General features: G+C 43.2%; 1 protein-coding gene across 1 annotated transcript; it reads left to right on the plus strand.

Moving 5' to 3' along the window:
* The first annotated feature begins 5,846 nt into the window (after positions 1-5,846).
* LOC123426501 (ankyrin repeat and SAM domain-containing protein 6-like) lies at positions 5,847-9,829 on the plus strand. Its single transcript, XM_045110342.1, has 6 exons — positions 5,847-6,122; positions 7,037-7,098; positions 7,188-7,459; positions 8,838-8,912; positions 8,982-9,044; positions 9,484-9,829. The coding sequence occupies exons 1-6, from the start codon at positions 5,998-6,000 to the stop codon at positions 9,526-9,528; spliced, it is 642 nt and encodes a 213-aa protein (XP_044966277.1). The 5' UTR covers positions 5,847-5,997; the 3' UTR covers positions 9,529-9,829.
* Positions 9,830-13,686: the final 3,857 nt, after the last annotated feature.

The following is a 13,686-nucleotide window of genomic DNA, read 5'->3' on the forward strand; positions in this document are numbered from 1 at the left end:
GACCATGGGAGGTGGAACTTAGGCATAGGTTCCAGTCCCATCCTTTTCGTGAGATGAGGAAGGTCGCATACCTTTAGCCGCTTCCTTAGAGGAATTGGCCTCCGAATCGGTGATGGTGGGTTTAACCACTAACGCCGGTTCGGGTGGACTTTTAAATCCCTCAATTAACTCTTTAAGCATGGTCTTGACTTCGTTCGTCAAGGACGTCCTGAGGGCGGCCATAGCCGTATTCAAGTCGTCCCTTGTGACCGAAGTCAAGTCCATGGCCTCGGATTGCCCATGGGAACCTCCCTCTTCGCCTTCCATACTCTTCGGGTGGTGAAACCCTTAATAAAGAGACGAGGCTCTGATACCAATTGAAAGGATCGATATGGTTGACTAGAGGGGGGGTGAATAGGCAACTACCAATTTTTAGCTTTTCTAAATAAATATGGAGTAGCAATCATAAAGGTACACTAACATGGCACTAGGAGAACAACCTATATGATGCTACTTGGTAACGAGTAACGAAGCACGTAGGAGATACTCTACAACACCAACATATACAAAGTAAAGGTAAGAGATAACCACACGTGGAACCGATGAAGACGAGGATGTGTTACCGAAGTTCCTTCCCTTTGACAGGAAGTACGTCTCCGTTGGAGCGGTGTGGAGGCACAATGCTCCCCAACAAGCCACTAGGGCCACCGTATTCTCCTCACGCCCTCGCACAATGCAAGGTATCGTGATTCCACTATAGGTGCTCTTGAAGGCGGCGACCGAACCTTTACAAACAAGGTTGGGGAAATCTCCACACAAAGCTTGGAGGCTCCCAACAAGACCACGGAGCTTCACCACAATGGAATGTGGCTCCGAAGTGACCTCAACCGTCTAGGGTGCTCAACCACCCAAGAGTAACAAGATCCGCAAGGGATTAGTAGGGGGAATCAAATATCCTTTGGTGGAAGTGTGGATCAAGGCCTTCTCAAGCAATCCCTAGAAAAGCAACAAGATTGATTGGCTAGGGAGAGAGATCGGGCTAAAATGAGCTTGTGGAGCAACAATGGAGCTTAGAGAGGTCAAAGGTGAGCTCAAGGAAGAAGGAGATGCATTTATATAGTGGGTGGGGCAGATCCAACCGTTACCCACCTGCCACATAAATGCACGAGCGGTACTACCGCTCCAGGGAGCGGTACTACCGCTCAGCTCCTTACCAACCACGGTAGTACCGGGGGTACTACCGCGCCACCCCCTCCGTAGGAAAGTATGCGAGAAAAGGTCTGTCGGTGCGGTAGTAAAATAATACTACCGCACTGAGGGCGGTAGTACCGCCCTTGGAGCGGTAGTAAAAAACTACTTCCGTTCTTCGGGCGGTAGTACCGCTCCTGGAGCGGTAGTAAAAGTTTACTACCGCACCTGGGACGGTAGTACCGCTCCTGGAGCGGTAGTAAAAATTTACTACCGCTCTAAGAGCGGTACTACCGTTGTGCCAGCGGTACTACCGCTTACCCCTTTTCACATAGGCAGGAAAAAAGCAATGGTGCTCCATTGAGGCTAAAATATGGGTGGGTGCATGAGGTGTGTGTGTGAAGATTCCACCCAAACCTTTCCGACGCGGACCCTCTCTTGGTACGAAGACTTTCCTATGACTCAAACTAGGAAGAGAAATGTAGAACAAAATCCGTCTTCGAGATCCTCCGAGGGGCGTCGAGTCATCTTGTGCCTAAAGGAGAATATTCTGAAATGCTCAGGACACAAGATTAGTCCGCACAACAATTGTCATCAATCACTAAAACCACTTAGGAGAAATATGCCCTAACACATACCCTGCGGGTGCCATCCCTACATAGGAAGATATCACTATTCCTGACCTGGAGGCATAGCTAGTAGCGGCTCTTCACGCTATTCTTGATTGGAAAGTTCCCTATCTGGCTTATCTGGCTCGTGGTGAGCTCCGAGATGAGGAAATCATCGCCCCACTGATTATCACACATTCCAAGTCCATGACTATTGTAAATGGCGAGTTACACCGACGGAGTATTACTAGTGTGTTTCAACATTGTGTTACCCCTAAGGAAGGTCGTGAGATTCTCAATGAAATCCATGCATATGACTTTGGTCATCATGCCGGCTCAAGATCCCTGGTGGCCAAGGCCTTTCGGCACAATTTTTTTGGCTTACAGCTCATGCAGATGCCGAAGACATTGTACGAAAGTGCGATGGTTGTCAGAAATTTGCACCACATGCTCAATTGTCGGCTCAACAATTACGGATGATTCCAATCACTTGGCCGTTTGCTGCGTGAGGGCTAAACATGTTTGGCTCGTTCAAGCCGTCCAAGGATAAGAAAACCAACCTTCTGGTGGTGGATGCTAAGTCCACCAAGTGGGTTGAAGCAGTGCCAATCAATAATTATGATGCTGGGACAACCGTGAAGTTATTGGAAAAGTTGATTTTTTGTTTTGGGTATCCACATAGCATCATCACACATAATTGCATCAACTTATCCAAGGGAGCAATGGAACAATTCTGCAAACATGAGCATATCCGGCTTGATTTAGCATCAGTTGCACATCCACGATCTAATGGACAAGCCGAGCGAGCTAATGAGGAGATACTACGTGGAATCAAACCCAGGGTTATGTCTCATCTAGAATGAACCCCTGGCTGCTGAGTCGAGGAACTCCTCGTCTCCCTTTGGAGCATACAGACTACTCCCAGCAAATCCACACGCTACACGATGTTTTCTTGTTTATGGAGATGAAGCTATTTTGCCAAGTGATATGCGTCACGACCCCCCCCCCAGGGTTGCCGCTTATGTGCAAGATGATAATGAACAAGCTCATCAGGAATCTATGGATGCGTTGGAGGAAGAACACGATCTGGCAGCAACACGATAAGCTATCTATTAGGAAGACCTACGTTGTTATCATAGCCGTAGAGTTTGCAATTGGACTTTGTAGGAAGGTGACTTAGTGCTACCTTTGAATTCAAGACCAAACAAGCATCCATAAGCTTTCACCACCATGGAAAGGGCCCTTTGTCATTACCAAGAACCTCAACAACGGGTCATATTATCTTGTCAACATACGTGAACACAAAAAGTCACATACCTATAAGGAGGAGACCAACAGGCCTTGGAATTTTTCTCATCTTCGGCCTTATTACACTTAGAGCCACTAGCTCCAACTCATTCTGCATACCTATGTATATATATTTATATTCAATATAATAAAGTCAGCATCCCCGAAACTCGAGGTCTTTGTCGTTTCATCTCAAAAAATTGTGTACGAGTATTTGTTCTTTGATCATAGGTCAATTGGGGCTTCTAACTCATCGAGTTTAGCTATTAACACCCCTCTTGACCCAGCATATGCCATCATAAAAGCTTGGTTATACCTATCTGTTTGCTTGATGCTACTCCAAAAAGGTGACCCGGTGTACTCTGAATAAGTCAATCCATGTTGACCGTGAACTTGTTAAGGTTAAAACACCGGCTTAAGTCACGTAAGAGAAGGCTTACAAAAAGCGAGGATGAACCATAGGCTATCACGCTAGCTTCATTGAAGCAAGACCCGAGCCTCGAATGCCGGTCCTATGCCGAGCCTCCAAGCCGGCTTAATATTATGCAAATTCTATATTTCCATTGTTGATTATATATATATATATATATATATATATATATATATATATATATATATATATATATATATATATATATGGATTGACTATTCGTCACTCTGGGTGAGGAATAGTTATTCTTCACCCCCTCTATTTTCATATCAATGCATCGTAATTTTACGTTCCGTAAATTTTATCTTATTTCATATGTAAAAAAAGACCATAGTAAAATATATAGACACCATAAAAATATTTTATGTTATGTAAAATAACAAACATAAAAAATAGTGTAAAATATACATAAAATGCGTTTTTCTGGTCTTATGACCTATATTTTTGTTTTCTTATGTCAAACTTTACGTAGTGAACTAGTATAAATGTAAATATTTGCATTTTAAATGTAATTTAATTATAAAATGATTGTAAGATTACCTCGGGTGATGAATATATATATATATATATATATCGTAAAGTACCTCGGGTGAAGAATAACTTATTCATCACCCATGGTGCAGAATAAGTTATTATTCACACGAGATAATTTTATGATTGTTTTTAAATAATTTTTATTTAAAATACAAATAGTTACATTTATATTGATTTACGACGTAAAATTTGACACAAGAAAACAAATACATAGGCCACAAGACCACAAAGAATGCATTTTATGTATATTTTACGTTATGTTTTTATGTTTGTAATTTTACGAGACATAAAATATCTTTTAGGGTGATTGTATATTTACTTACGGTATTTTTTTTACGTATAAAATAATAAATTTTTTACAAAATATAAATTATATTGAATTAAAGTTAATATAGAAGGGGGTGAAGATAATTATTCCTCACCTAAGGTGACGAATAGTCAAACTCTAAGTTGTTCGTACAGTTCTAGTAAGTTATCCACTTTATCACCCATAAGTAAAAAAACTTTGTTTTTTATATGTCTAACTTTTAATAATAATTATAGCAGTCTAAACAATTCAAAAAGGAAGGTAATATTCTTATTCCTCAAGCACTTTTGCACTAAAACCCCTAACCTTTTTGAGCATCAATCCACTCTCTATGATTTTTTTTGCTTCATACATCACATATATACGAGATCAAAATCCTATGATGGCATGTAACTTTTCTACATGTTTGCTATGCTCCATAAATAAGGGGATACCACGCTTACGATCAACGATCAAACGTGGAGACACGCAAGTGCCGGGTTGCGGCCTTGTTGATCAAGCCGTCCTATAATATGCATGTGTCCGTGTTTTGTTCATACGTCATACGATACTAGAATCTTTGTTTGTACATCTTTTTTATGGATCTCGATCTAGACTCTCGTCAAAGTCGAACCTTTCCTAAGCTCTTTCATGAATATGCCACGTGACGGAGGAGCAGCAGACGCAACCGTTGAATGAGGTTAGTGATCTCACGACAATCCAACGAGATAATTCATTTGGGTATCCGTGCACTGATCGATTTCGAACACGGAGAGCATGGAAGCATGGCTAGCCGACATGGCTTCCATGGAGGAAGAGGTGTGCCGAGACCGACGATAAAGCCCAAACCTTGACCTTCTCTCCTACCTAGCCATGAGTCTCCACGTCCTTACCGCACCACTGCCACCCTCGCCCGCTACCAATCTATTGCGAGGTCCGTTCATAGCCACATCGGCTCAGCTCTGTCGGCGTTTCCTGATGAGTAGAGCGAGGAAAATGACCTTGCAGCGGGTGTTTAGAGCGGCTCGCTGACGTCTTGGCATGAATGCCACCAGACTGACAACGTCATCCCTCTGCCATGTGGCTGCAAGGTCGTACACAACCAGCAATAGCGTCCACCCGATTACAGCCCGCGTAGCGGTTTGGATTTGTCCATCCATCCAAATTTCAAGGTAAGCAAGACGTTAGTCTTCTACACGTAAAATTTTGAAAATATTCAACATTACCTTACTTTGGCATGGTTGAATGACAAGTGTATCGTGCGGTGGTTGAGCTTGTTGTGTTTGGGTTAATCATGTTTTTACATATTGTGATTAGATAAACATCACAATCATTATCAACGAAGACGCGAAACAGGATAAACGGTGACATGGATATCGCGATGTGCTGAAATGAAGGACGTGACCTTTGGGTCTTGATCCATGTTTACTGAGATAGAGGCCTGTATTTTTTTTCCCGTTGAGCTAGACTCTCAAGCGTCAAAAAGCCATCGTTCTCCAATAAACCGTGCACAGACAGCTGGGTCCCGCATCCCAGCCCCACCGGCCATTTGCCTCCGTTCGTTCATCTCCTCCGCCTCTCCACCGTCCCTCCTCCTTTCTCTTCCCTCCCTCATCTCGTGTCGGCTCGAAAGTCGAAACCCTAGACCAATTACCCTCCCCTCGCAGGTAGGAACAGGGACAGAGATGTATGCGGACCAGATCTCCACCGGCCGCAAGCGCTCCATCCACGACCGCCTTGACGCCGACCTCCCCTCCGGCCGCGGCGGCGCGGACTCCACCGGCCGGGCTCGTAACGCGCTGTCCAAGAGGTCAGCTTAAGCTCCGCTCCCACCCGCTCCTTCCATATCGTTGATACGGCTCCATCTGTAACCTTAGCTCAGGGCTTCTCGCTCTGTGCGCTCCTATGTGCTAAGGGATGGTGGAAATTAGGGCGTTATTTTAGGTTGCTCGGGCTGAAGGCGCCGCCCCTAGATTCCATGGCTTCGTTCATGTTAGAATTTAGGTGCTGGAGAGTAGGGACGAGCTTTGAGCTGCGTGACGTGTGTCGTTTGTCTGAGCGATGGGAATTGTGGTGTCAGATTCAATGATTCAGCACGGCATATATCATGAATTGATCTTTTGGATGCTATGTCATTATGCAGAATAACATGGGAATTGCAGCTTTAAGTTTCTGGGTAATCCTTCTTTTTGTTGTTGTCAAGCGCTTGCTTTACTGTTTTACCTGAGGATTTGTGATTCCATAAGGTTAGTATCATGGTGTGGACTATAGAATGAGCTTGGATAACGCTTATGTGAGCTATAGAAGCTAATGATGAAACCTTGGACACAGTGTTTTACTAAATCTAGCAGTAGCTTATGTAACTGAGGTATGAACTATTGTAGAATCAATCACCAATGCATTGCTATTGATTATTTGATAGATAGTTTGTTATTTCTAAACAAACCAGTCCTACATTCTAGTCTGAAAGTATTGAGGGTGAATAACATGTTGGTTCACTTCTATCCTCATGTATAAACTCGTCCTGTGTAAAGCTTGCTGCATGAGCCTTGATGTGTTTAAGCCTGCTTGTAAAAGAAAGATCAATGCTCTTTGCTAGCATGCATGGTTTCAGTTATTAAGGGATCTATAGTTCATGTGAGCATTGTACTGTTCATGTTTCCCCACTTCACTAGACTAGCAAATTTCACGAGTATTGATTATCTTGACGTATACTACCTGTAGGCAACGACAAACTGATGATAAATGGAAGCATGATCTTTACCGGGATGATGAATCAGCTTCAAGTAATCTATATGTTGATGTATCTTAAATTAAGTAAGGCAAGCTACCTTTTATTTTGGTCCCATTTTAACTTTATCTGTCTGCACTTAAGGATCAGCCGATCCACGGGATTTGCGATTCAAGCTTCAGAGGAAAAGCTCTCAACAAGGGTTTGCTGGCCAAAAGGGTTCCGGGGTACGTGATCTACGTGAGATGTTATCTGGAACAATGCACGCACAACCATCAAATGTTGACCCTCAAAAGAGGAAACCGGTATCAGAGGTCGTGAAAGTCACAAGGCGTGAAAATGCTGATGAAAGGCCTGTCCGCCAAAGTAAGAAAGTATCAAAACCATCATCATCCAAGAAGAGTTCTCAGCCAAAGGTATGGAATCTGTTGGTAATACACAGAGTTTTTGAGCTTCTTGCTTTCCACATGTGCCAGAGTTTGTCATTTGATGCTAGGCTTTATTTGGTGGTTGATTAGCTTGAAGGATCAATTGCTGGAACTGGCCTGTATAATTGGTGCCAAGCATGAAATTTATCGTAACTCTTTTGGATAATGTTATGTTGCTATTTTTGCTTAGCTTACTATGTTTTTCTATTCCATACAGAACATCATTAACACTTGATCCTGGTGATATATTTGTCTGCATTACATAGGTTTGAGCTTTTATTTATTAACGAGTTTGTGTGTGTGTGTGTTTTAGTTTAAGCTCTCTCATTAGCATTTCATTCCCAAAGAACAGTCACTCTTCCTACATACTCCCTCCGTTTCTAAATATAAGTCTTTTTAGAGGTTCCACTAGTGGACTACATACGGATGTATATAGACATACTTTAGAGTGTAGATTCAATCATTTTGCTCCGTATATAGACGCCTAGTAAAATCGCTTAAAAGACTTATATTTCGGAACGGAGGGAGTAGATTACTAGGATAGCCTGTTGTGTGTGTGTTTTAGTTTAAGCTCTCTCGTTAGCATTTCATTCCCAAAGAACAGCCTCTTTTCCTACATAGATAACTAGGATGGCCTATTGTGCATTTTCAGCATTTCCCTCGGATCACGTATGCTGACCTTGATAGAATTTTGAGAAATCCCATTAGCCACTGTCATGTAAGCATATGTACTTCTATAGCTGGATCCTGTGGAAGTTTGGTGCCTCCTGGAAGCAGGATTTGCTATAGGCGAATGTGCACCTGAACTTGTGTGTTTATATAGTCTGGTTTCCATAATACAAGCTTTTAATGAAGGGATAATGGTGCTTTACACTTTGTTATGCTTCCAAGAAAGCAACAATCACATTTGGCTCTATCATTTGTCAAGTGGTCATGCTACACTTCAGTATGAAGAACTCATGATGAGGGTCTGCTGAATCGTTCTGTTCAAAACCTCTGCCCTAGTTAACCGACAATGGGTTGCTGAATGTTGGATGTTGCCTTGGTAGTAGGTACCTTTTACCACAGGGTTATCTCCTTTAGTTGTCCCTTGGCAACGTATATTGAAATTACTCATCTTTGGCTTGGGAGTGTGTACAATTAACTATTACCACGTCTCTAGTTTGCTACAATTCTGGTGTTGTTATATATAGGTTAAGACTAGAGAGTTCAATGTGGAACACGTTATATAAAACTTCAAATGTACATGATGTAGCTCGTTAGTTAGCTTGCTTATTTGGGAATGTGTGGTATAACATTTTTTTCAAATATACTTTCTGGCTTGTTTTGCTTTCTGATCTAACATATTTTCTTTTGGAACTTATAGGCTGAAAGTCCACTCGACAGTTTTCTGAAATCACTTGGACTTGAGAAGTATTCTATTACCTTCCAGGCGGAGGAGGTTTGACTCTTTACCTAAACCGGTACTTTTTTTTTTCCGTCTTTTTGGTTGACAATTGTTGTTTTGCAGGTTGACATGGCGGCCCTACGTCACATGACTGAAAGTGATCTCAAGGCGTTGGGCATCCCAATGGTAAGAGCATCACATCATGCCCGATCTTTAATCTTGCAAAAATAGGCATTTCTAGGCTTGTCACATCTTTCATCTAAAGAGTAATTTCAGTATGGTTTGGCTTTACTTTGCATAAACTGTAGACTCAACTGTTAAACAAGCACACAGAAGTACTCCCTCCGTCCGGAAATACTTGTCCTAGGAATGGATGTATCTAGATGTATTTTAGTTCTAGATACATCCATTTGTATCATTTTTGTGACAAGTAATTCCGGACGGAGGGAGTAGTTAGAATTTATCATTTTGCTGAGGGACTGGACCGAACCTGCTTAACAGAACTACTACATGCACTTATATTTTTGTCCGGGGATATGGCATGTAAGTTAATGCTAATTTCAGTGTAAAGTAATTCTTTTGCCTCGAGTCGCGGAGGTCAAGCTTAAGGTGCATGTTCTTTCAGGGTCCTAGGAAGAAGATTACCCTTGCCTTGGAATCCAGAGCGTAGGACAATGGCCCTGGAGTACAATGTAGAAACACAGTGAGATGTGGTAGGTTTTTGCTCATCTGCAAGTTTGGCATATCTTGGAAAGCAGTGGTACAGGTACAACAATGTGGGGTCTATTGTAATGGCACGTTGCTGTAAGATTAGTAGATTTCTGTTATTTATCTGGTCTGCACGCTTTCCTGGCCTGACCAGCTGATTAACTGATGCGGCATCCGTGCTGTTGCAGCTGCCCTAATGTTCCTGCTGTATACTATTATTACATCGCCTTTTTTTCATTGGAAACTAGGCATTTTTAGAGTCACAGAGTTGAGATCCTTCAGTTGGTATTTCAGTGCTGGCGATGCTCAGTGGAAAGGTTTAAAATTTCTGCATTCTGTTTTCATGCTCGGCCCATGTTAGGATGTTTTTAATAGCTGCCATGTACTCCCTCCGTTCCTACCTAAATATAAGTTTTTTTTAGAGATTAAAATGTGGACATACAGAGCAAATTGGGTGAATCTACATTCTAAATACGTCTATATAGATCGATATGTAGTTCACATTGAAATCTCTAAAATGACTTATAATTAGGAATGGAGGGAGTACAGGAGTAGGGATGCAGGTGGCGCGGGACATCTCGCGACCAGCACAACGCCCCGTTGCATAGTAGCTTCGGGCATGTTCCACTGTAGCTCCGTCGCGCCAGCGTGCAGCACCACATCGTTGCACTACAGTTCCGTTTCCACACCGACGCCGCTCCATTGTAGCCTCGACAGAGCTCCACTCGAGCCCCTGCAGCGCTCAATTGCAGCTCCATCATAGCATCAAACCCCCAACGATGCTCCATTGCATCAACAACCTGGCTGAGATGCTTCGTTGTTGCGTCAACACAGCCAAGGCGGTGCTCCATGGTAGCGTCGGCTGCCGCCGGCAATGCTTTGCTGCAGCACCAACACCGATGCGGCGGAGCCCCATCGCAGCACCAGGGCCGTGGCATTCCATGTGGGTAGTCTTGTTAGCCGCCGCCGACCCCTTGCAGCCGGTGCCTCACCCTCGAGAAGCACGAGCGGACATCTCTCTTACATAAAAAAAGCGGTGGTGGCCAAAGGAGACGAGGGGGTGGCTGGTGCTTCTATGTGGTTGTTCGGTGGCAAGGATTTTTAAGAGAGAGGAAACGCTAGAATTTCCATGGTTGGATCTTGTAGCTTCCATGACTGAATTATGAGAAGGGAAAAAGAATGGGGAACGAGATGGGAAAGGATAAGGATGGGCGGGTGCCAGGTTACGCGGACGTAGCGGGAGTGCGCGTGCGGGAACACGTGTCATGAAAACCAGTCGGCTTAAGACGCGCTGGAATCAGTCGGTTGATTACCATCATTTTCCTTGGTAACCGTGTTGTGTCGTGCTAGTCCGTGGGTTGCGCCTCCAGGCTCACGCATGGTCCGGTTACTAAACGGATCGGCATGTTAGGCCGTTTAGCACGTTGGGCCACATATTTATAGTTTGTTGGACCTATTTATAAGCCTATTGGGCTGCATTTTGTGTATATATATATATTAAAAAAATCTAAATAAAAAAAATATAAAATAAATGGGTCATTCCGTGCTAGCCCGCATGCCAGCCTTCAGGCCGAGGCACGGCCCGAGGCGTGCCGTGTGTCGTGCCTGGTCCATAGCGGACGTGCCGGCATGCTCACGGGCTGCCCTGGGTGGCCCGACCCGTTTGGCCACGTATGTTGTATTGTAGCGACCTGACCAGACGGTGTTTTTTAATCATTTTTTAAGAACATGAACATTTTTTGAAAAGCACAAACAAAATTGAAAATCAAACATTGTTTTTGAAGTTTTCGAACATTTTTTTTGAGAAACCGAAGAAAATTTTGAAACCCAAACATCAAACATTTTTACTTTTTTTGAGCCAATTCGAAAAGTAGGATATTTTTTTGTAATTTCGATCAAGAAGATTTTTTATTGTCCGTGGACCGTATTTGAAATGTGAACATTTTTCAATTTTGTAAATAATTTTGAAAATGAAATATTTTATTAAAATTTTGAAGTTTGTTAAAATGGAAATAAACTTGAAAAAGTAAAAAATAAAAATAAAAACGAAAAGGAAACTGAAAAGAAAAGAAAAGAAAAAAGAAGAGTAAACCGAAAAACAAGAAACCCGAATGCACGGGCCTGTTCCTAGGCCTGGTTTGAGCCTACAAAAAACTGAGCTCCCTGGGTCCATTCACGCCATTGGGGGAGTCGCCAGAAAACCCTAGCGCGACCATGCGCCCTATATATATAACCAGCGCCGCCGCAATCAACAGCAGCCCTCCCCGTCTTGGGTAGAAGAATCTCTGCTCTTCCTCTCCCATCGCTTGCGTTTTGTTCGGATCTCTCTTACTCCTTTGCAGATTGTTGTTTCCTTCTTGGTTCCGCTGGTTCAGCGGCGCGCAGCCGGCTTCGGCGGTGGCCGAGCGCCTTCTGACCACCAGCCACACTCGAACCAGTCGATCATCTGACCGAGCGTCTCTTCGGGTTTTCCACACGGATTCGCTCTTGTCGAGATCTGACACATCCCACAGCCTTATCGATTTCTCTCGTCCTTCTCTCGTGAGTTGAGCTGGTGATGTGGTGCCAGGATGACCCCGGTTCCTTGGCCGCCTCCCATACCCAGCGAGACGAAGAAGAGGATTGTGTTTGATTTTCTCGGCGGCCGGTATTCCACGGGCGCACGCGGTTCATGTTCACATCCGCGTTCGCTCATGAACCGGCTGCCACATCCACCTTGCAACGCGATTTATTTTCCCTTTTTTGTTCGGTTATCTTTTGGTCCTGATTTTCTTGTATATTTTCAAAAAAGAAAAAAAAAGTATTTTGTGCTAACCAGGTGTAAGTCAAGTGGCAGTGGGATACCCTAACCGGATGAGCTGCCTCGGTTACACGCCTGGGAGATAGATGCGTGCCCTTCGTTACATGCGCCGCGTCTAACCAATCGCGGCTCGTGTACATCAGGGCTCCACATTTTAAGCCGGATCTTTCCCACTTCAGTTAGCACAACTCGTCGGGCGGAATGGTGATACCGTTGATGCTAGGGCAACTGCATAGAGCGGCGTTGGATCGATTAAATATTTCACGAAATTTCTCTTCAGTTTAGGAAGTCTGCATACATATAAATGATTGAATGGCTAAATAACTAAATTGTAACAAATGGGAACTTATTAAAGGGAATGCATGCGTCGCTGGGTGTTGCCATAGGCTCAATTAGATTCTTTTCCATTTAACGAGAGGCAGCTAATGATGGTATGCGTACATGTATAAATTATTTGAACCAAATCAAATTGTGGCAGCAGCCCACCAGAATTCTCCGTCGTCCGAAATGCACTGGCTGACAGACATTTAAAGACAGTTTAAGGGTTGTTATTGAAGATGCCTTTGATCATCGTTGTGGACATTTTGAAGATCGGCGTTTTCTACTTGGAATAGAGGTGAAATAAGAGAGCCCCTCGATCGAGCTGTTTGCAATATTAAATGGGGGCGGTGATTAATGAAGATCATGTTCATTCTGATCATTGTCCTTTGGTTCTGGACATTTTTAGGCGTTCAGAGGGCGTGTATAACAGTTTGAAGTAACGTGGTTAAAAGAAGAGATTGTTACTGAAATTGTGAAAGCTTGGAAAAAAAGCCAAATTAGCTGGTATCGGGCCATCACTAGTTGATCGCACATGAGTTGTGCATGTTGATTTGAGAACCTTTTGGATCAAGAGGAAATCTTTTGCATGGGATCGCAACCTTTTTCATAAAGCTACAACGGCTAGGAAAAAAATGAAATAATATAAAGCAACTTCTTATGATTCTGAAACTTGAAGAAAAGATGAAGAATCGAAGGATCACATAACAAATTATTTTTCAAAACTCGTCATGTCGGAAATTTTGCATCCGAGTCAAGAAGTTTTGTCTCTTGTTCGGGTGAGAGTGTCTACCGTAAGGCTTTGTTCGATATCGGGGATTTTAAGGGCTGGAATGATATTGCGATTGTGATGATCCCTAAGGTTAATGCACTAGAGAGGGTAACCCAGTTTAGGCCAATTAATCTATGTAATGTGGTTTATAAGTTAATTGCTAATATGGTGGCTTCTCGGTTGAAGTTTAGGCCAATCAATCTATGTAATGTGGTTTATAAGATAATTGA

This window comes from Hordeum vulgare, chromosome 2H (genome assembly GCF_904849725.1).
Source record: "Hordeum vulgare subsp. vulgare chromosome 2H, MorexV3_pseudomolecules_assembly, whole genome shotgun sequence".
NCBI classification, from domain to species: Eukaryota; Viridiplantae; Streptophyta; class Magnoliopsida; order Poales; family Poaceae; genus Hordeum; species Hordeum vulgare.

What these genes read in the sequence shown, in the direction of transcription:
- LOC123426501 (XM_045110342.1), top strand. Translation starts at nt 5,998, where the DNA reads ATGTATGCGGACCAGATCTCCACCGGCCGCAAGCGCTCCATCCACGAC. An exon ending in TTACCTTCCAGGCGGAGGAG is followed by an intron (nt 8,913 to 8,981) that starts GTTTGACTCTTT and finishes GTTGTTTTGCAG; the next exon opens with GTTGACATGGCGGCCCTACG. An exon ending in AGGCGTTGGGCATCCCAATG is followed by an intron (nt 9,045 to 9,483) that starts GTAAGAGCATCA and finishes ATGTTCTTTCAG; the next exon opens with GGTCCTAGGAAGAAGATTAC.